The 24129-nt window shown below is 37.7% G+C and overlaps 1 protein-coding gene across 3 annotated transcripts in view; it reads left to right on the plus strand.

Annotated features, from left to right (window-relative positions):
• Positions 1-24129, plus strand: part of CHUK (component of inhibitor of nuclear factor kappa B kinase complex) — a 45337-nt gene that overhangs the window by 14470 nt on the left and 6738 nt on the right. For all 3 annotated transcript variants that reach the window (XM_053922858.1, XM_053922859.1, XM_053922860.1), the window contains exons 9-16: positions 126-261; positions 7736-7930; positions 8919-9021; positions 11601-11724; positions 12114-12265; positions 14318-14379; positions 15345-15454; positions 16085-16134. In XM_053922858.1, the coding sequence (XP_053778833.1) occupies positions 126-261; positions 7736-7930; positions 8919-9021; positions 11601-11724; positions 12114-12265; positions 14318-14379; positions 15345-15454; positions 16085-16134 (932 nt within the window). The remainder of the gene's footprint in view (positions 1-125; positions 262-7735; positions 7931-8918; positions 9022-11600; positions 11725-12113; positions 12266-14317; positions 14380-15344; positions 15455-16084; positions 16135-24129) is intronic.

A 24129-nucleotide genomic window follows, 5' to 3' on the forward strand; every position in this document is an offset into this window, starting at 1 on the left:
AATTACAAAATGGTACCGATAAATAATGAGAAAGGAAATGGACTACTTATAAAATTACCTTTTTTTTATAGTACTAAAGAAAAATTGGAACAGGGGTTTTCACCCTATTTTTGTACATTTTTTAGTTTAATAGTAGATCCCATGGAAAACTGGCTACAATTGATGCTGAATTGGGATCCTCAGCAGAGAGGAGGACCTGTTGATCTTACTTTGAAGCAGCCAAGGTGTTTTGTATTAATGGATCACATTCTGAATTTGAAGGTTAGTTTCTTAGGAATGGGGTCTATTTCATAAGACTTGTATTCAGGTTAACAATTTATTTGGAAAATTATCATAAATATATGTGAATAATCTTTTCCTGATGCTTATTTGAAAAAGAAAATTTCATTTTTAGAATGGATGTGTTTTAATTTTTTAGTAGCATTTAAAAAAATATTTAGTTGTTTGAGGGGAAGGGAGGGAGAAGGAGAGGGAGAGAAACATTGATTGGTTGCCTCTTGCACACCCCCTACTGGGGACGTGGCCTGCAACCCAGGCATGTGCCCTGACTGGGAATCAAACTGTCCACCTTTTGGTTCACAGGCCACACTCAATCCACTAAGTCACACCAGCCGGGGCTGTTTTTATTTTTTTAGTAACCCTTGTCAGTTTTACTTTTAACTGGTCTTTGTTAATTACTCCTTTGAAGCATCTTTTGCATTTTCCCCTTCCTCAGATTGGTGCCATTATCACCTCATCATTTAGGTCTGGATTTTGGTTGGTGAGAAAGGTTTCTACTGCCTTACGTGCCTCTATAGTTCTACTCATCTCATCTTCTGAAAATACTTTTTTATTTCCCTATCCAAGAAACCAACATAGTTCTTCCTTGTCTACCAAGTCAACTCTAAACTGATCTGCCTTGCTTGTGGGGGTCTTTCCTAATGCAGGTCCATCCCAACCAGTAAAGGGCTTCTCTTACCCTTTACTTCACTCAGGACCAGCTTGTGACTGCTCTTATCCCATCAAGTTCATTACCCATTTTTGTGCTTGAACAGCTTCTATCATTCTTTCCAGAATGATCTCTATCTCTGTGTACCTCCTCACCTACCCTGGCACATACTCAACTCTCCTTCCTCTTAACAGTCTTTGCCACAGTTTTTCATTTAATCATACCATTTCCTCTAATGTTTTCTCATCTTCCACTTACTCCTCTCCTTATAGATTGCCTTCTTCTTTAATGCTGGGATTGTTTTACTAATTTTATTAACAGTCGCCCACCCTACCACATGCCATCCGTACCTTGGCATTCTGTATAAAGCAGGGCATATGTCAGGCTCTCAGTAAATCTTCAGTGACATCCATGCGAGGTTCTTTTATGCTGCATACCCAGAAACAACTCTCATCTGCACGGCAGTTTTTCCATGTTTGCTGGTCGCTTGTAGTAGATAGGGTTTCTAAAATTAAATGAGAAAGTATAATCATAAGGGTTTTATGCTAGCCTTGGAGTACCTTTTCTAAAATATTTTATTATTTATTTTTAGAGAGTGTAAGGAAAGGAGAAACAGAGGGAAACATCGATTGGTTACCTCTCTCATGCACCCGAACTGGGGACCAGGCCTGCAACCCAGGCATGTGCCCTGATAGGGAATCAAACTGGTGACCTTTCACTTTGTGGGATGATGCTCAACCAAGTGAGCCATGCAGGTCAGGGCTTGGAATACTTTTTTTTAATAGGGACTTAAGGCCGTGTTGATGTCACTCATGACTAACATTGAAAAGATATTTGACTTCTTGATTTGGTTTTCTTCTACTGTGCCAAGGAATAATTTATCCTTCAATATGTTAGCCAAGCAGGACTTGGTGATACATTTTACATCTCTGTAGCCTCCAGTAAATTTTGGTTTTTATCTCAGACTTTTTTCAGGCTCATCATGGTAACTGTAATATCATTTCTGTTGTACTTTGAAGAGGGTCCGTGCTCATCTGCTTGTCATAGAGTGTGGGAAAGGGTTCTCCCTGTGTGTTTTGTGGTCTATAAACTTCAGTTCAGTTTGTAGCACCACTGCCCTGGCTTGGTGGCTCTGTTGTTTGGGGTGTCGTCCGGTGTACCAAAAAAGGTTGTGGGTTTGATCCCCCATCCAGACACATTCCTAAGTTTCAGGGTCAGTCACTGGTCGGGGCACATCCAGGAGGCCACTAATCCATGCTTCTCTCTCCCTTCCTTTCTCTCTAAAAAACAATTTAAAAAAAAAATAGCCTCAGGTGAAGATGGCAAAAAGAAAGAAATTTGTAGCACCACTATTTTATCTGTGAATTTTATTTATTTATTTATTTATTTATTTATTTATTTATAGCTCACATTCAGTAATACCTTCTTTATTAAAGGATCAGTGTTGTTGTGAGGTTTTCCATAATTAAGTATGCATAGGGTACTATTCATAGGAGTTGGGGCTTGTTTCCTGGACATGATAATAGGACTGAATTTTGAAGAACAAAGAAGAGATAAGCAGGGGAATGGGGGGGGAGATTAACAGGCAGGGGAATACCATGAACACAGAAGCAGGAACTGCAAAACAGCTTGATATTATTGTAGGGCGTTCTTCTAAGGTGTTTATTATATTGTTTAATGAGGGAATGATGTCTGTTTGATTTTCGCTTGAAAAATAAACCAACAAAACATTTACTGAAATGTTTCTTTTTCTTTAAAAAATAGTTTAGAGCCCTGGCTGGTGTGGTTCAGTGGATTGAGTGCCGGCCTGTGAATCAAAGGGTCACCGATTTGATTCCCAGACAGGGTGCATGCCAGTGGGTTTGATTCCCATTAGGGGCATGCAAGAGGCAACCAATGTTTCTCTCTCTCTTTCTCCCTCCCTCTCCCTTTTTCTAAAAATAAGTAAATCTCTAAAAAATAAAAAATAGTTTATAGAGGCTGATTGTGTGTTTTCCAACTATTTATTCTGCAAAACTTGAAATTTGTAGAAAAGTTTTTAAAAAGTATACTGAACTTGCCACTGAAGATAAGGTGAAACAGGTGTATTTAATTACTCCTCCTTTGCCTCCTCTTATTATGCCTCTAACTATATCCTAAGAATCTCTTCTTGGTTTTATCTTTTTCCATGTTATTTTTTCTTCCTTTCCTTTGGAAATTTCTCCATTTGTATAACTTTAACTATAAACTGAATATGTATGACTCCCAAATTTAATCCTCAGTTACGATTTTTCTGCCGAGTAGAGATAACTGCTATATCTCTATACCTAGTGGTACCGCTGGCACCCAAGACTTAATTTTTTAAAATGGAACACAATTTGCTTCATTAAATCTACTTCTACATGTTTCCCTGTGTCACTTGCTTTCATTGTCTCCTTTCTAGTTACTTGGTTGGAAACTTTGGCTGTCTGTTCCTTCTCCTTCAATCTACATATTTGATATTTGATCAGATTTATGTTTTGAACATCTTAACAACTCTGAACTTGTCAGGTTAATTTAGAAAGTTTTCTTTAGTTTACCCTGGCTGGTGTGGCTCCGTTGGTTGAAGTCTTGTTCCTTGCGGTTGTGGGTTCTATTCTTGGACAGGGCACATACCTAGGTTGTGGGTTCCTTCCCCAGTGTGAGCGCAGGCACATGTGATCCAGGGTCTGGGCACATACGATCCCAGTCCTGGCGGGTACAGGAGGCAGTGGATTATTACCTCTCTCCCTCTCTCTCTCTCTCTCTCTCTCTCTCTCCCCCCCTCTCTCCCCTGCCAGTTGATGTTTCTCTCCCTCCCATCTTCTCTCTCTAAAAAAGCAATGAAAAATTGTGCTCAGGTGAGGATAAAAAAGAAAGTTTTACAGTTCTTTTTCACTCATTGAATAAAGTCCAAACCCTAACATTGGTATTCAGAGTCTCTCTTGGTCTCATTTATCCTATACTTCCAGCCTTATCTCACATTAAGCCCTAATTGTTTCAGGTCCAGTTAAACTGGATTATTTATATTCTGTGATTACACTCATCCTTTCCTATCTCTCTGCCTACCTTGTTTTCTGCCTAAAGGAACCTTTCTTTTTTTAGTTATTTCTCATTCTAATCTTTCTTCTTTTTGAAAGTTTAGCTCAAATAGTGCCTCTTTTATAAAGCATCCCTTTCATCCTTACCAAGTAATCTCCTTTGGAATCTGCACAATACTTTATTATAGTACCTGTTGCATTTTTACCTTGTATTTTAGTTCTGTTAACATTTCTTAACATCTTCTGTTTTACTATTACCGTATAGTAAAGGTTCATAAGTTGGGCAAGGTTCATAAGTTGCTCAGTGTGTACACCCACTGTCACCACAACACACTTAGTACTGTATACCATAGTAGGCACTCACTAAAATATTTCAGTGAGCAAAAGGATAAATTTAAGTTATATTTCCATTCCCTTTCTTTTGCTGTCTTCTGCCTCAGCTTTGGTAGTGGGATTCTGTGATCACTTACCCTAGTTTAACATATACCCTGTAGAAAAGTAAATGTTCACCTTAGGATTTTTATAATTGTATTGTATGTACATCCATGTCAACTTTGAAGATTTCCTTCTCTTCCCCCCACCTTTTTTAAACATAAAAATTTATTATGTATTAAGGGAAAGTTAATGCTTTACCTCTGTAATAAGCATTTTCAGTAGAAATCATTTTAATCATTTGTATACAAGGGTGGGCAAAGTTAGGTTTACAGTTGGGAGTATACAAAGTTTATTCTTTTATAATTTATTAGTTATTGTATTATTATTTTAAAAAAATATATTTTATCGATTATGCTATTACAGTTGTCCCATCTGTTTTCTCCCCTATATTCCCCTCTGCCCTGCACTCCCGCCCCCACCAGCATTCCCCCGCCTTTAGTTCATGTCCTTGGGTCCTACATGTAGGTTCTTTGGCTTCTCTATTTCCTCTACTGTTCTTAATCTCCCCCTGTCTATTTTGTACCTACTATGTATGCTTCTTATTCCCTGTACCTTTTCCCCATTTTCCCCTCTCCCACTCCCCACTGATAATCCTCCATGTCATCTCCATTACTGTGATTCTGTTCCTGTTCTAGTGATTCTGTTCCTGTTCTAGTTGCTTGCTTAGTTTGATTTTTTGTTTTTGTTTTTTATTTTAGATTCAGCTGTTGATAGTTGTGAATTTGTTATCATTTTGTTATACATTGTTTTGGTCATCTTTTTCTTACATATTTAGCATTTCATAGAATAAGGGCTTGGTGATGATGAACTCCTTTTAACTTGACCTTATCTGAGAAGCACATTATCTGCCCTTCCATTCTAAATCATAGCTTTGTGGGATAGACTAATCTTGGATGTAGGTCTTTGCCTTTCATGGTTTGGAATACTTCTCTCCAACTCCTTGCCTGCAAGGTTTCTTTTGAGGTATCAGCCGAAAGTCTTATGGGAACTCCTTTGTAAGTAACTGTCTCCTTTTCTCTTGCTGCTTTTAAGATTCTCTCCTTATCTGTAATCTTGGGTAATTTAATTATGATATGTATTGGTGTGTTCCTCTTTGGGTCCAACTTTTTTGGGACGCTCAGAGGTTCATGGACTTGTATGTCTATTTCCTTTGCCAGATTGGGGAAGTTCTCCTTTATTACTTTTCCAAATAAGTTTTCAATTTCCTGATCTTCCTCTTCTCCTTTTGGCACACCTGTGATTCAAATGTTGGAATGATGTCCCATAGGTTCCTAAGACTCTCCTCACTTTTGAATTCTTGTTTCTTCATTCTGTTCTGGTTGAATGTTTATTCCTTCCTTCTGCTCCAAATTATTGATTTGAGTCATGGTTTCCTTCCCTTCACTGTTGGTTCCCTGTATATTTTTTTTTATTTCACTTTGCATAGCCTTCACTTTTTCCTCTATTTTACAACTGTACTCAACCATCTGTGAGCATCCTGATTACCACTGTTTTGAACTCTGTATCTGATAGGTTGGCTCTCTCTTCATTGCTTAGTTCTGTTTTTGGAGCTTTGATCTCTTCTTTCATTTGGGCCATATTTTTTTTGTCTTGGCATACCTGTTACTTTGTAATGGGTGGAGCCTTAGGTATTCTCCAGGGTGGGTAACCCCATAGCTGCTTTGTGGCACTGTATATGGAGGGGGGTTTGGGAGGTGACAGTGCCACTTGCTCAGCTCTCAGCTGGCTTTTAGTACTTTCCCTGCTACCCACAAAAATGTTGGGCCCTTCTGGTGTTGTTTCCCCGGTGGGTGGGCTTGTGTACGTTCTAGGACCCTGTGGGTGTCTCCAACAAACTCTCCTGTGAAACTGGGAGTTTCCCCCACTGCCGCAACCCCCACACATTTTTACAGCCATAGGTTTTGAGGCTTTATTTCCCCGTGCTGGAACCCTGGGTTGTGTGGTCTGTCTCACTCCCCAGTTGTTTCATCCTGTTTATCTGCCCACCAGTGTGGGACCGCCTGGTCCTCCAGCCACTGCCTTGAAGTGCATCCTATCTGCCCCGCCTGCCCCTCTCCACCTCTCCTACCAGTCTGGATGAATGTTTCTTCTTTAACTCCTTGGTTGTTGGACTTCCATACCGTTTGATTTTCTGGCATTTCTAGTTATTTTTTGTTTTTAAATTTGTTGTTGTACTTGTTTTGGTTGTGCGAGGAGGCAAAGTGTATCTACCTACACCTCCATCTTGGCTGGAAGTCCAATTATAGTATTATTATTTATTATTATTATTATTATTATTATTATTATTATTATTATTAACCTACTGTGCCCATCCCTGTACTCTGTCAATGTAAGGCACTGGAGAAACATAGCTATTCATTTTGTATAGCTTATATAAGCTATTGTTGGGGGAAGGAGGATTTAAAATCATGTTGTTCAAAAGACTGACCATTAACTCGGTGGCTATCTGTGGTTACCTGGGTAGAGCCCCACCTAACTCAGTTTCACACTTAGTTGGCCTGTATCAGGATACCCCTACTTTCAGTGGGTCTTTAGGTAAAAGTAATACAACTCTTTATTTTCTTAACTAACTTTGGGCCCTTAGGCAGATCACTGTTCTGGGATATGGTTTTCTTATCTGAAAAATGAGGGTAACAATGCTTCTTCCTATTTAAAAGAGAGGCCTAGCTCTTCTATTGTGATTATTTCTTGAAACAATGTAAGGTAGTCAGACAGATAGGAGTTCGGATCTAAGCTCTACCAGTTATCAGCTATGTGATCCCTCAGAGCTCTGGATTTTTTTCTGCTAAAATGGAGATAAGAAGATTTAATTACAGGGTGTTATGTTAAATATAACAACTAATTAAGAGGATGCTACATTACACTTAAAGCACTTAACTCTGTAGTTGGCATCTATTTGGCACTTCATAAATGGGAATGTTTCCTTCCAGGTCTGTGATATGCTTCTCAGAATAAATGTGTTTGGTTTGTTTGTTTGTTTTTGTTCACATTTTTTAATATATTTTTGCCATTACCATTTATTCCCCTTATACCCTCTCCCACCTCTACCCATGCCCTTCCCCTTGTTCTGTTTTTTTTAATTGGGGTTTTCGTGCATCCCTAGAACTTTGAAATTTTATTTCTTGGAACTAACATCTGTTGTAGGAGAAAACTAAACTCTTGCATTTCCAGATGTCATTTTATAATTATAGAAGGAGATTTCATTTTGGAAAATGATTGAACCTTGTGTAGTACTGAGATAACGCGTTTTGCTCATAATCCATTTAGTATTTAGCCCTGAATCTTTATGTAGCAGATGGTTAATGTCATGTCTCTTTTTTTCTTGTTTATACAGATAGTACACATCCTAAATATGACTTCTGCAAAGATAATTTCTTTTCTCTTACCACCTGATGAAAGTCTTCATTCGCTGCAGTCTCGTATTGAGCGTGAAACTGGAATAAATACTGCTTCTCAAGAGCTTCTTTCAGAGACGGGAATTTCTCTTGATCCTCGGAAACCAGCCTCTCAATGTGTACTAGATGGAGTAGTAAGAAAATTCTGATTACTTAGAAGAATATATGAAATCTGTTTACATAGAGGGGTTGCATACCTGCATTTTTGGATGTATATTTAGAATTCTTTGGGTGGGGGTGATACACATAATTCTTTTAGTTTTATCTACTCATTTCTCTTAACTGCTTTACCAGGTGAACAAAATAGAAGTGAAACATTTGTTATTTTGAACTTGGTACAACTTTCTCTTTGGTACTAGTTCTCTCCTCCCTCTTTTTTCTTCCCCCTTTTTGTAGTTGAAGCCTAAAATCTTGAAATTAGATCAGCGGTCTCATAGGCTCTGCCAGAGGATAGATGGATGGTAAAATATGACTGTGGTCATGACTCATTTTTCATTTTATTTGACTTTATTGAGTCTTATTTTTATATGTTATATAATTTACCCATTTCAAATGTATAATTCAGGGGTATTTTGTTTTAGTAAACTTACCTAATTGTGTGCCCATCACCATAAATCAGTTTTAAAACATTTCCATCTCACTACGGTTGTTCATGTCCATTAACTATTAATCTACATTCTGCCCATGGCAGGCAGTCACTGATTCACTTCCTATATCTGTACATATGCCTTTTTCTGAACATCCCTGTAAATGGCCCATACAGCCTGTAGTCCCTTGTGTCAGACTCTGCATGTGGGATTATGTTTCTGAGGTTCGCCCTTGTCACAGCATGTACCTGTACTTCATTCCTTTGGATTACTGAGTCGTGTTCCTATTGTGTGTATATGTTGTTAGGACTTTTGCTTTTGTCCTCTTGGGTCTGGTGATTATTTTTCATTTTAGCCCATATCAAAGTTATTTATTTTTTCTAAACAAAAGCTTAGACCTTAAATCTGTAAGATGTAGGCTAATGAACATTGACTTTGTTCATTTGCATTTCAGAGAAGGAAATTTGGTACTTAAGTACATGGGAAATCTAGGATTTTCAAGGATGTTTTTAAAAATTCTTTCTTTCTTTTTTAGAGAGGCTGTGATAGCTATATGGTTTATTTGTTTGATAAAAGTAAGACTGTGTATGAAGGACCATTTGCTTCCAGAAGTTTATCTGACTGTGTAAATTATATTGGTAAGTCGACTCCATTACTGACTGAGATTTAACCTGAAGTAATACAATTTGATTTAACATGATTAGTAGAAACAGTCTTTGGTGTTCTTTGTCTGTGTCTCATACTTCAGCTATGTATGGTGAAAAACGGATTTCTACAGTTTGGAAGGTGAGAAGGTAGGTATTAAATTACCACCAGATCCCTCATTTGGGAACTTTCTTGAGGATAGGCCTCTCACAGATAAAAGAGTGAATCTCCATTATTCATTAAGCCTACTTTTTCATTTCTCCTTCATTATTTAAGCATGTTCAAGTATTTCATATTATCCTATGAATACTGCTTCATGTTCAAATGTTTTCATTTATCCTGTGAGAACTATTTTTTTCTTTTGAAGAAGGTAGTGGTCAGTTTCTGTCTCTCTCAAACTAAAATCAATCATAAAATTGTAAAATCAAGAACAAAATTGCCCATAAGGGCTAAAATTATTTAATCTTTTCTCTGTTACCTTTTTGTTAGGGGTTTTTTTTTTTTTTTGACAGATTTACAGAAAAAATGAGCAATAGCACAGAGTTCTCATGTTATTCCCCCTCCCATACACATAGTTTTCCCCGTTTTTAACATATTAGTATAGTACATTTTGTTAAATACATAAACCGCTACTTATTATTAACTGCAGTCTATCCTTTATTTAGATTTCCTTAGTTTTCACCTGGTGGTGTTTTTTTGCTCCAAGATCTCATCCTAGATACCACATTGCATTTAGTTGTCCTGTCTCCTTAGGCTTCTCTAGACTGTGACAGTTTCTCAGACTTTGCTTGTTTTTGATGACTTTGACAGTTTTGAGGAGTACTGGTCAAGTATTTTGTAGGATGTCCCACTGTTGCAGTTTATCTGATTTTTCCCCCTCATGATTAGACTAGGATTATGGGTTTTTGAGAGGAAGATCACGGAAGTGCTGTTTTCGTTACATTGTATAAAGGGTGCGTACTGTCAGCATGATGCATGACTGCTGGTGTGGGCCTTGATTGCTTGGCTGAAGCAGTGTTTGTCAGGCTTCTCCCCGATGCAGGTTAGTCTCCCTGCCCTTCCCTGTCAATGTTGTACTCTTTGCAAGGAAGTCACTTTGCCAAAGCCACAATGAAAGAGTGGGAAGTGATGCTCCCCTTCCTTCAAGATGTTCCTTTGGACGTCTACATAATTTATTTGGAATTCTTGGGCACGTGAGATTTGTCTATAATCTTTCATGTATTAACTTATTCAATTATTACATCAGTATATATTCATGGATTTTATTTTATATTTTGAATTATAATCCAATACTAGTTTGTTTATTTTGGTCAAACCATTGCAGCTTTGGCCATTAGGAGATCTTTTATTTGACTTCCTGTGCCTCTTACTTGCCTCGTCAATGTGGGTTTTCTTTTTTTAGTGCCTCCTTACTTCATAGCACTACAATGTACTCCAGGCCCATCTTGTATATTTCCTGCCCAGTCTTAGAATCAGCCATTTTTCTAAGAAGCCCTGGTTCCTTTATTGGAGAACTGTGTTAGAAACCAAGATCTGGACGTAGGTGTGCTTCTTGCTACTGTGATATCATTTCTTAGACTTCATTTTTTCAGAGTATGTGTGTGTGTATTTTGGTCAGGCTTCCCTTCCAGACTCTTTTTAAAAAGTGTTTTGTGTTTTTGTTTTGGCTGTTGTAGAAAGCTTCAGGAATAAGTGTGGGTATATAAAAAGAAAGATTAATTGACGCTATTAATAATTATTAGGGGAGGCAAAGATTTTTCTGGATATGTAACTTGATATTTTTGAAGTCTGCTTCAAATAATTTGTTTTCTCATTATGAACCCTACTTTACCAACCTTTCTCTGAAGGTTTGCATTGGAAAAGAATAACAATATAATTGCCTCCTTAATGTACAGGATGACTCTCTTTCATTCTTGGAGAAAATTCACATAATTTCACAATGTTAAAATGGGATTTCATTGCATTTAACATACATACCTGTCATGATCTTAGACAGTAGCATTCCCTTTACTGAAGAAAGAGCAAGAGAATCATAAATAGATAATTTTGTAAGTTTGGCATTGAAGAAAGTATATCTTATTAAAATGCTGTTTCCCTCCTATGCTTTCCTGAAGCTTGGTTGGTAGTCCAGGAGATAAAATTTATTATTCAGAATCAGCAAAGACCGTAGTAGATTGTGGAGAGATGGGACTTGATTTAAAAATTGAAAGAAATATAGAACTTATATTAGAGAGAAAAAAACAGTGTTCCATTGGAGGAAAACAAGAAAAAAAAGACATATAAGAATAATCTCAGCTTTGTGATTATGTAGTGATTATGTCTTACTCATTTTTATTTCCCCTCGTGTCTGGAACAGGGTTTGTGTATTGCAGGGGCTCAGTAAATGTGTATTGAACTGAATAAAACTGTAACAAGTGGTTCTTTCTAGCATCTATGGGAAAGGTATTTGTAAGGACTGGAAATCACAAGAGTAATTACTGAGCTCTAAAATCTCAAAAATACCTCCTTTTTCCCATCTTCCTACATCTCAAATCTCAAAAATAACGTCTTTTTCCCATCTTCCTACGTATAGTACGGGACAGCAAAATACAGCTTCCAATTATACAGCTGCGTAAAGTATGGGCTGAAGCAGTGCACTATGTGTCTGGGCTGAAAGAAGACTACAGCAGACTCTTTCAAGGGCAAAGAGCAGCAATGTAAGCTGATTCTCTTGTTTATAGGAACAGTGTCATGCACATTCAAGTTTAGGAATTAATTTTGCCAGTTTTCACTAATCAGTGTTTGATGCAATACTAAAATATCAAAACAATTTGAAATACAATTTTCTGGTCCAACTTGTAGAATTCTTACTAACGGTCTGAAACTACCCAATTCCAATGGCTTGAGCGTAGTTCCTGAGCAGAACATCCTATTATAAAGGAAATTGTTACCACAGGCAGAAAGTCTTTAGGGACCAGATTCTAGAGATCAGCCATTTCTCATAGATCGATAATAGAAACTTAGGCTTTGAGTGTATGTCAATTTAAGTTTTTTAATTTTTGTCCAATGTTTATGAAATGCTGATTTTTGTTTGTTTATGGTTTAGGTTAAGTCTTCTTAGATATAATACTAACTTGACAAAAATGAAGAATGCTTTGATCTCAGCATCCCAGCAGCTGAAGGCTAAACTGGAGTTTTTTCACAAAAGCATTCAGCTTGACTTGGAAAGATATAGTGAGCAGATGACTTATGGGATATGTAAGTTTCTGGGTAATGTGTTTGAAAGAAGTGTCTATAGTTTTTTGAAGCCACCTGCTATTTTACCTTCTTGTCTCACAGCCTATTGTTTCTGTTATGTTCAACATTAGAACAAGAGACAGGGTTGTGGGCCAAATCATCATAAGCCATGTTTGTTTTGAATGTTAGCTTCTTTTTTTTTTTTACCTTTATTTGAGCAACTTTACAGGATCTACCTTCCCCCCACCACCACCCCGCCATTGGACTAAAGCTGTTTAGCTCCAGAAAATTACAAAAGTGATTTAAGAATTTATGATTTTCTTTCTTTTTTTTTTTTTTTAAACTTATTTTTAGAGAAAGGGGACAGGAGGGAGAAAGAGAGAGAGAAACACCGATTGGTTGCCTCTCACACATCCCCAAGTGGGGATCTGGTCCGTAACCCAGGCATGTGCCCTAATCGGTACTCAAACTGGTGACCTTTTGGTTTGCAGGCCCGCACTCAATCCACTGAACCGCACCAGCCAGGACAGAATATGTGATTTTCAAGCTGCTATGAAAAATAGATACAAAATCCATATTGGGATGATTTCTTAGCCAGGGAAATCCCAAACTACTTATCTTTCTATAAATAATAACACAAATAATTCTGTTTTTTTCCAAACCACCTACTGTGTAGGCCCACTTTTTTATTGTACATAACCTCCAATTTTTCAGTATTTCACTTCAAGCTATCTCCCTTCAGATACACTAAGGAAATGTAAAAAGCAGACCTAAAATCAAAGAAACTGAAGAGGTCACCACCACCATTTCTGTTTGTTTTTTTCATTGAAATAAATCCTTTTGGGAGGGAAACAAATCCTGTTTGTACACTAGTCTTGAACAAGGTACATGTCCTTAGAATAAATGATCAGCAGTGTCCAGCTATGTGAGTAAGTTTACCTGTTAAAGCTGGTTATGATTAGTGTTTTATGTCTAGTTGTGTATTGTGGGCATTCTGGTGAATGGCAAACATGATTATTTCATCAAATTATCTTTGACTTGTCAGTTGTATATATTCTATGGCTGTTTAAAAAGACTGAGGTAGATCACTTGGATCTTTAATGGCAGTGATGTTTTAAGTTGGGAAAGAAAGAAAGATATGTATACATGGTCTCACTTCTGAAGAAAAGGGTATGTGTATAGCATGATTTTTATATCCTTTTATACTGTTTTACTTTTATTATTGTTATTATTATTTTTAAAGATTTTATTTATTTTTAGAGAGAGAAGAGAAGGAGGAAGAAAGGGAGAGAAACATTAATGTGTAGTTGCCTCCCAAGCACCCGCTCTTGGGGACCTGGCCCGCAACCCAGGCTTGTGCCCTGACTGGGAACTGAACTGGCAGCCCTGTGGTTCACAGGCCTGCACTCAATCCACTGAGCTACACCAGCCAGGGCCTGTTTGATTTTTTTAAAAATACCATTTTCATGTGTCACTTTAATCATTTTCTTTCTTTTTTTTTTTAAAGAGAAAACCATCCGTGTTAGTGTCCTAGGGCTGCCATAACAATTTACTATAAACTGGGTGGTTTAATACAACAGAAATTTGTCATTTCACAGTTCCAGGGGCTAAAAGTCTAATATCAAGGTGTTGGCAAGGCCATGATTGCTCTGAACCTGGGGAGAGGAATCCTTCCGTAATTCTTCCTGGCTTCTTGGTGGTGTATCAGCAGTCCTTGGCATTTCCTGGCTTGCAGCTGTGGCACTTTACTCTCTGCCTCTGTTGTCAAATGGAGCTCTGCCTTTATATGTCTGTGTCCCTGTATTTCTTCTAAGGACACTAGTCATACTGGATTATGGGTCCACCTACTCCATATTGGCCTCATGTTAATATAGCCAACTATCTGCACTGATCCTATTTCCAAGTAAGGGCACATTCTGATGTCCTTACTGAGGTAGGACTGCAACATAACTTTTGGGGAGGAAATTCAATGCATAACACCATTTTTTGATGTTGGTATGGCAAGGAGGTAGATAGGTCCATAATTAAAACTATGACTGTTTCTGAGATAACTAATTAAGACTTTTTTTTCAGCCTCAGAAAAAATGTTAAAAGCATGGAAGGAAATGGAAGAAAAGGCCATCCACTATGCTGAGGTAAAGTCCCTAAGCTCATTCTATGTGTTTGTTTATTCCTGAAGTCTCCCTTAGAAACTTTCTTTGGTTTTGGTATGTAGAGTATTTTTCATGTCATTTCAATATCAGATAAGTATCTAGTAGATGTTTTGTGTATCTAGAGGGAAGTACCATAGTGGATAAAAATAAGGGTATTGGGCAAATGAGAGTAAACTGAAACCTCAGTGAGCTTCATTTTCTTATTGTATTATGAGGACTCTACCTTTTTCTAGTAAGGTATGCAGATTAAATGGGGATAAATAATAAATGGTAATTATCATTGTTATTTTTATGACTGGTTTAGATAGGATGGCCCCACATCCCGGTTTACCTAGGAAAGTGTGTTTATACCTGTCTTGCCATAATTATCAACAGTACTTTTTTTCCTTCACTCTCAAAATTATGCAGGTTTGACAATAAATATATGGCCTTGCTGGGTAGATATTATTCTCTGTGACAGATTCCTTCTTTACATCAGTTCATGGTCCCACTAAACTGTTGCTGTCCTCGGTGTCAGAACTACTTTGAGGACACAGGTGGGGCAGTTGGTATCTGGGGGTGGGAAATCCAGCGTCTTTATCTTCCTGCATCCTTACTTCAAGGCAGTTAGGAACAAGAGGCAATGAAAATCACAGAACTGAGATGCAGTGGTTTTTCGGCCATTTTTTCCACTGTCTTGTTAGTGATGTGTATCTTTTTGCTTCTCAGGAGGTAAAAGCAAATGCTAGTAGTTTACTCTTGTCATGAGAGAAAAGTGAGAAGCATAGGAATAAGTATATTCTCATGTGAAAGATTACAGAATCTGAAAGATAAAAAAGGCTTGAACAAAGTCACTTTTATATTAAATCATTAATTCTCCTACTGCAGCAGCAGTTCTTTGTCTGAGTTCTTCCCCGTGTCGTATGGTGGTGAGCCTGTCATTTCGTTCATGTTTCATCATTTTGTAGGTAGGTGTCATTGGATACCTGGAGGATCAGATCATGTGCCTGCACACTGAAATCATGGAGCTACAGAAAAGCCCTTATGGAAGACGTCAGGGAGACTTGATGGAATCTCTGTAAGGGCACGGTCTTGTCATTGGTATTGGTCTCTATCATTCTTTGTAGTGGATTGTTCTTTCTGTGTGCATTGGGCACATCAAGCCTATTTGTAGTTATAGTCTATAGTTCTCCTTTGCTCAAATATTTAAAAAGGAAGTATTTTCTTCATCACCAGAAATCCTAGAAATAATTCTTTGAGTTGACCTTTGCTGTTTTAATCAAAGAATCTTTTTATGTGTGTGTTAAGAATGTTTTAAGTATTCTAAATTATAAACTATTTCCCTACTTCTGGCCCAACCTGTTGTCTGTTAAATGCCCTAAATGAGTAAATGAGGTTAACGTCCTAAATGTTTGAATTAGAAATTTCAGATTTTTAAAATCTAGTCACAGGCCATAATTTTTGTCTCTGTGTTTCTGGTGCAAGGATCAGATAAGATTTGTAGTGGTAGACCACAGCAGATAAGAAGTATATTAAATTTTGCATTTTAAGATCTTGCTTATTACTCAATGAAATTCTCTGTTAAATTTCATTGGCATTATATACTTTAAAATTGGATCATTACTGTCCTCAAATAATTTTGTTCAGGTTGTGAATTATTAGAGTCATTAAATTATCTTCACATAGAAACATGTTTTCTCTTTCATAGGGAACAGCGTGCCATTGATCTGTACAAGCAGTTAAAGCACAGACCTTCAGGTAAGACACTTTCATCACAGTACTCAAGGGCATTCTAGGAAACCATCTTTAACCTCACAAATCCTGGGGATTGGATTTTTTAATTTGTTCAATCTTTATTTTATTTTTTTCCCATTACCACTTAGTCCTCTTATACGCCCGTCCACCCCTAGGGATCGGATTTTAAACAAGCTGCAGCAGAAATCCCAGTTTGGGTATTTCCATTGAGATGTTTATGGTCCGACAGCCTTTAGTTTCTGAGAATTTAAGGGAGTAGGACGGCAAAGTTGCAAGAAAATTGAGATGGAAAATATTTTAAAGAGAAATGAAAGGAAGGAATGAAACAGGAAAAAAGGAACTCAAAGAAGGGGAAGGGGAAGCAAGAAAATGTGGAAAGTTTTTTCAGAAAATGTGGCAATTTAATGAGCTCAGAAAACAAATCAACAAACAGAACCAGTACTTTACCAAAGAGATTGGAACTTTAAAAAATAACCAAACAGAAATTCTGGAGATAACTCAAAACAAGAGATCAAGAATGAACTAGTGAGCATAGCATATATAGCTGGCCAGATGAAGGAATGAATTAGTGATATCAAAGATAGAAATCTAGAAATGATGCAGAGAGAAGGAGAGAGAGGCTTGTGCATTTACAAAAAAATGAAAGGACTCTATAAGAACTATCTGATTTCATCAGAAAGAGCAATATAAGAATAATAGGCATACCAGAAGAAGAAGAAGAGAGGGATAGGGGAATGGAGAGCCTATTCAAACAAATAGTTAATGCGAACTTCACAAACCTGTGGAACGAACTAGATCCTTGACTCCAAGCAGCAAACAGAAGACCTATTTTCCTCAATCCAAAGATGCCTTTTCCAAGGCACATTGTATTAAAACTGTCAAAGTTTAATGACAGAGAAAGAATTGTAGCCCTGAATGGTGGGGCTCACTTGGTTGGGTGTCGCTTGCAGAGCGAGAGGTCATCGATTCAATTTCCTGTCAGGGCACATGCCTGGGTTGTGTGTTTGGTCTCTGATTGGGTCTCACAGAGAGGCAACTGATCGATGTTTCTCTCTCACATCAATGTTTCTCTCCCTCTCTCCTTCCTTTTCCCTCTCTCTCTAAAAATAAATAAGTAATTTTTTTTTAAAAAGGAAAGAATTCTCAAGGCAGCCAGGGAAAAGAAGAAAGTAACCTGTAAAGGAAAGCCCATTAGATTATCATTGGACTTCTCAGCAGAAACACTGCAAGCCAGAAGAGAGTGGAATCAAATATTCAAACTACTAAAAGAGAAAAATTACCAGCCAAGAATACTATATCCAGCAAAGTTATTAGATGTGAAAGAGAAATAAAGACTTCCAGACATACAGAAGTTGAAGGAGTTTATCACCAGAAGACCTCCACTGCAAGAAATACTCAAGGTGCTTATTCCACCTGAAACAAAAAAACGTCACAAAACAATGAGTAAGATCACCAACAAAACAGCATAAACAGGGATCATTTGTGACAATGAAAACATAAAAGGGGTGGGGGTAAAGGTCTGAATTTGCAAAGAAGGATGGACATCAGATGCATCCAAATGAAAAAATACTATTGTATATATGAAACTCTCTTTTTCATAAACCTAATGGTAACCACACATACACACACAAAAACCAAAACTGAGACACGTAGTTTTTTTAAAAAAGATGAAAAAGAAGAAGTATGGAATACCACCAAACAAAAACAACAGACAGAACACAGGAAAAGAACCAATGGAGGCACAGAGCTGCCAGAAAAGAAAAGATAAAAGGGCTATAAGAAATCCTCATACATCTATAATTACCCTACATGTAAACGGACTAAATTTACCAATAAGGAAACACAGAGTAGCAAATTGGATCAAAAAACAAAACCCAATCATATGCTGCCTTCAGGAGACACATTTAAGCTTCAAAGACAAAGAAAGTGAAAGGGTAGAAAATGATTCTTCAAGCAAATAACATCCACAGAAAAGCAGGTATAGCCATACTTACATGTGACAAAATAGATTTCAAGATAACAAAGGTAATGAGACAAGGATGGACATTTTATAGTGAAAAGGGTGACAAAATAACATCCAGAAAACAGAACACTCCTTAATATATATGCGCCCAATCAGGAAGCACTGAAATATATAAAACAACTACTAACAGAACTAAAGGGAGAAACAGAAAAAAACACAATCATGGTCGGGGACCTTAAAACTCCATTGCGCTATATATATCATCCAAACGAAATCAATAAAGAAATATCAGCCTTAATGGCACATTAGACCAAGTGGACATAAGCATTTACAGAGCCTTTCATCCCAGAACATCAGATTATACACTCCTATCCAGTGCACATGGAATATTCTCAAGGATTGATCACATGTTGCATCACAAAACTGGCCTCAACAAATTCAAGAAGACTGAAATCACATCAAGCATATTTTCTGACCACAGTGCTTTGAAATTTTAAATCAACTGCAAGAAAGAAGTAAAGAAAACCACACATGTGGAGATTAAACAGCATACTACTAAAGAAATGACTGTGTCAAAGAAAAAAGGTGACATCAAAAGACATAGAGACAAATGAGAATAACTATGATACATCAAAACTTCTGGGAAGCAGCAAAAGCATTAATAAGAGGAAAGTTTATATCATTACAGGCCTATCGCAGGAAACGAGAGACAGTACCCCTGGTAGTCCCCAAGATCTGTCTCTTGCTTCAATAGGGTTTGGACAGAACAGACCCAGGGATGCTCCTTTTTCCAGCCTCTGACCACCCTCCATCCTCTTTTCCAGTCACCACCTTCAGAACCACCTCAGCCATCATCAGCATCTGAGACCAGCCAGCACCATTTTTTGACCTTGACCCCTCATTGCCGAATAGTCATGAGCTCCCAAATTGTCGGAATTATTCCAGAGGTGGAGCTTGCTGTCAACTATCTGGCCAACTTGCATCTGTGGGCCTCCTAAAACTTACCTCTCTCTGGGCTTCTATTTTGACCATGATGATGTGGCTCTGCAGGGCATTGGCCACTTCTCAGAGTTGGCTGAGAAGTGCAAGAGCACTGAGCATCTCCTAAATCTGCAGAACCAGTGTGGTGGCCACAGTCTCTTCCAGGATGTGCTGAAGCACTCCCAAGATGAGTGGGATAAAACTCAGGACACCATAGAAGCCACAATTCAGGCCCTTTTGCATCTGCATGCCCTGGGTTCAACCCGTACAGACCCTCATCCCTGTGACTTCTTCGGAGAACCACTTCCTGGGTGAGGAGGTTAAAACTCATCAAGACATGGGTGACCATCTAACATCCACAGGCTGGCCAGCTCTCAGGCTAGGCTGGGTGAGTATCTCTTTGAAAGGCTCACCCTCAAGCATATTTAGGAGCCTTTGGAACCCAGAGGCCTTTGAGGGGCCCCTCTGCATCTCCCTGCTGCCTGGCTTTTGCTTGAGCCTCTCCCTAAAATCAGGGGGCATCTTTTCAACCACTCTGTAGCCCTCTCCCATTCATTGGACCAAATGGAAACAATAAAGTGTTTTGTAGCAAAAAGGAAGGAAGGAGGGAAAAGAAGCAAGTAAGTAACCTAACATTACATCTTAAAGAACTAGGGAAAAAGCAAAAGCAATCCAAAGTCAGCACAAGAAAGGAAGTAATAAAAATTAGAGCAGAATTGAATGAGATAGAAAACAAAAAGACTATACACTAAATGAATACAACAAAGAGCTGATTCTTTAAAAAGATTAATAAAATTGACACACCCCTGGCTAAATTCACTAAGGAAAAAAGACAAAAGACTCATAAGAACAAAATTAGAACTGAAAGTTACCACAGACATTACAGATATACAGAGTATCATACCAGAATACTATGAGAGACTATGCCACCAAATTCAATAACCGAGAAGAAATGGTTAAGTTCCTAGAAATATATAACCGTTCTAGACTGAATCATGAAGAACTGGGAGATCTACATGGACCGATAAACAGTGAGCAAATTGAAACAACCATCAAAAACCCATTCAAAAAATAAAAGTCCAGGACCAGATGGCTTCATCAGTGAATTATACCAAGCAGGTAAAGATTTGATACTTATCCTTCTCAAACTCTTCTAAAAAATTGAAGAAGAGGCAATATTTCCTGGCACATTTTATGAGGCCCACATAAACCTATACCAAAACCCGGCGAGGATAACACACACACACACACACACACAACTACAGATTAGTATCTCTGATGAATACAGATGCAAAAATACTAGCAAATCAAACACAACAACACATTAAAAAAAGTAACGCATCACAATCAAGTGGAGTTCATTCCAGGGACACAAGGATGGTTCAGCGTATACAAATCAATGTAATATACCACATGAAAAACCTAAAAGTCATATCAATAGATATAGAAAAAGCATTTGATAAGATATAACATCCATTTGTGATTAAAACTAAAATGGGTATAGAAGGAAGGTGCCTCTACATGATAAAGGCCATATATGACAAACCTTCAGCCCATATCATACTCAGTGGTGAAAAACTGAAAGATTTTCCTCTAAGATTAGGAACAAGACAAGGATGCCCACTCTCACCACTTGTACTCAACGTAGTTCTGAAAGTCCTAGCTAGAGCAATCAGGCAAGAGGAAGAAAAGGCATCCAAATAGGGAAGAAAGAAGTAAAAGTGTCAGTTTTTGCAGACGACATGATTCTGCATATAGAAAACCCTAAAGATTTCACCAAAAAAACTTATAGAAACAAGAAATATAATAAAGTTGCAGGGTACAAAATGTACAAAAATATGCTGTTTTCCTGTATGCTAACAATGAAACTTCAGAAAAAGAATCGGAAAAAAACCAATTCATTTTGTAATTGCAACCAAATGAATAAAATACCAGGAATAAGCTTAACAAAGGATATAAAGGACCTATAAACTGAAAATGACAAAGCATTATTTTTTTAAAGATTTTATTTATTAATTTTAGAGAGAGGGGAAGGGAGGGAGAAGGAGAGGGAAAGAAACTTTCATCAATGTGTGGTTGCCTCTCACACATGCCCTACTGGGAACCTGGCCAGCAACCCAGGCATGTGCCTTGACTGGGAATCAAACTGGCAACCCTTTGGTTTGCAGGGTGGCACTCTATCCACTGAGCGACACCAACCAGGGCTATAATAAAGCATTATTAAAAGAGAGTAAAAAAGACAATGAAATGTAAAGATATTCTTTGTTCATGGATTGGAAGAATGAACATAGATAAAATGACCATGTTACCATTATGCAAAGCAATATACAGATTTAATGCAATCCCCATCATATTCCAGTGTCACTTTTTAAAGAAATAGGGAAAAAAATCACCAGATTTGTATGGATCCACAAAAGACCCTGAATAGCCAAAGCAATTGTGAGACAAAAGAGCAAAGCCAACTGTATCACAGTACCTGATTTCAAATTATACTACAGAACTACAATAAAAACAGCATGGTATTGGCAGAAGAACAGACACACAGGCCAGTGGAACAGAATTGAGACCCCAGAAATAAAACCACAGGTATATGGGCAAATATTTTTTTGACAAAGGAGTCACCAGAAACAATGGAGGAAAAAAAGCCTCTTCAATAAATGAGGTGCTAGGAAAATTGGAAAGCCACATGCAAAGTATGAAACTAGATTACAGTTTGTCTCCAGGTACAAAAAATTAATTGAAAATGAATCAAAGACCTAAATATAAGATCTGAAACAATAATATTACATAGAAGAAAACACAGGTACTAAATTTATGAACCTTGGCCATAGAGAACATTTTATGAATTTGACCCGACAGGCAAGGGAAGTAAAGGAAAAGTAAATGAATGGAAATGTATCAAACCAAAAGCTTCTGCACAGCAAAAGAAACTTGACAGCAAAATAAAAAGACAACCAACTGAATGGGAGATGATATCTGCAAACAGCAGCTCCAACAGGGGATTGATATCCAAAATATATAAATAACTCCTATAATTCAACACCGAACAGTCCAATTAAAAATGGGCAGAGGACCTGAACAGACACTTCTCTCAAAGGACATACAGACGCCCAACAGATATATGAAAAGGTGTTCAACTTCACTAGCTATTAGGGAAATGCAAATCAAAACTACAGTGAGATACCATTTCACACCTGTTAGACTGGCTGTTATCAACAATACAGGTAACAGGTGTTGGAGAGGTTGTGGACAAAATGGAACCCTCATTCACTGCTGGTGGGAATATAAACTGGTACTGCCAGTACGGAAAACAGTACGATGGTTCCTCAAAAAATGAAGAATAGAGTTACCATATGACCCAGCAATCCTTCTGGGTATCTACCCCCAAAACTCAAAAACATTTGTGTACAAAGACATATGCACCCCCATGTTCACTGCAGCATTATTCATGGTGGCCAAGACATGGAGACAACCAAGGCATTTTTCAGTAGAGGATTGGATAAAGAAGATGTGGCAGCTACATACCATGGACTGCTATTGAGCCATAAGAAAAGATGAAGTTCTACCATTTGCAACAACATGGATGGACCTTGAGAATATTATGCTGAACAAAGTCAGAGAAAGTGTTTAACCATATGGTTTCACTCATGTGGGATGTAAAACTGAAACGCATACACACAGATAGCAGTATGGCAGTTACCACAGGGAAGGAGTCTAGGGGGTAGTAAGGAGTAAAGGAGGCCACATGTCTGGTGATGGAAGATGATGATTTTTGACTTTGGGTGGTGGGCACACAATGCCATATACAGACTATGTATCATAGAAATGCACACTTGAAACCTGTATGACCCTATTGACCAGTGTCACCCCAATACATTTAATTAAAAAATAAAAATAGAACTCAGCAGTTTTCTGAAATACAATTAATACTAGTTATTTTTTTAATTGAGGTAACATCTAAAAACTCACTGTGACCACGTAACCATCTATTTGAGGACATTTGTCAGCTACCAGTTTGCTTTAAGATGTCATACTATCCACAAACTGAACTTTCGGAGTGTGTACAGGTTCTTTTATTAGTGTATAAGATTTGGCTTAAGTCTATCACCTTTTTCTAAGATTTTGTGGGCTGTGAACAGATGGGTAAACATGAAATTCCAAACCTAGTTGGAGCGAGGGCCTCCTTTAAAGCAGCGAAAGGTTGATGAATTGTCCTAATGTTTCTAAATAAATAATGTTACTCATCTGAGGACAATTGATTTCTTGGCTAAGAGGCTGCATATATGTCTGGGGATTAGGTTAGTATGGGTTAAAGATAGCTAAGGCTGTTCTCAAAACAGGCAACTAAGGTTTCTGAAGTTACCATGATAAATATCAATATATATAATATATGCAGAAAAGCATACTTTAGGTATATAATTATAGATATAGAATCTTAAAATTTTAAGTGAAGATGTTATTAATTAAGACTAGTTTCAAAAAACAAGCAATCAGAACGATAAGAAGAAAAAACAGCCCTGGCTGTTGTGGCTCAGTGGATTGAGTGCCTGATCGTGAACCAAAAAAAGGTTGCTGGTTTGATTCCCAGTCAGGCACATTCCTAGGGTGCACACCAGGCCCCCAGTTGAGGGCATGCAAGAGGCAACTGATTGGTGTATCTCTTGCACATCGGTGTTTCTCTCCCTCTCTCCCTCCCCCTTGCTCTAAAAGTAAATAAATAAATATTTTTTTAAAAAATGAGAGAAAAAAGAATCCAAAAAAATGCGTATAGTGTAGGCAGGGACATCTTCAAGTGTATCAACATTCACATCTTAAGGGTACCAGCAGAAGAGAAAGAACAAGGAATTGGAAATCTATTTGAAAAAATAATGAAAGAAAAATTCTCTTAATTTGTTGAAGGACATAGTCCAGGAAGCACAGAGTCCCAAACAAGATGGATGCAAAGAGGCCCACTCCAAGACACATCATAATTAGAATGCCAGAAGTTAAAGAGAGAATCTTAAAAGCAGTAAGAGAAAAGCAGTTAGTTACCTACAGGGGAGTTCCCATAAGAC

Source organism: Desmodus rotundus, chromosome 4, assembly GCF_022682495.2.
Source record: "Desmodus rotundus isolate HL8 chromosome 4, HLdesRot8A.1, whole genome shotgun sequence".
In the NCBI taxonomy this organism is placed as follows: Eukaryota; Metazoa; Chordata; class Mammalia; order Chiroptera; family Phyllostomidae; genus Desmodus; species Desmodus rotundus.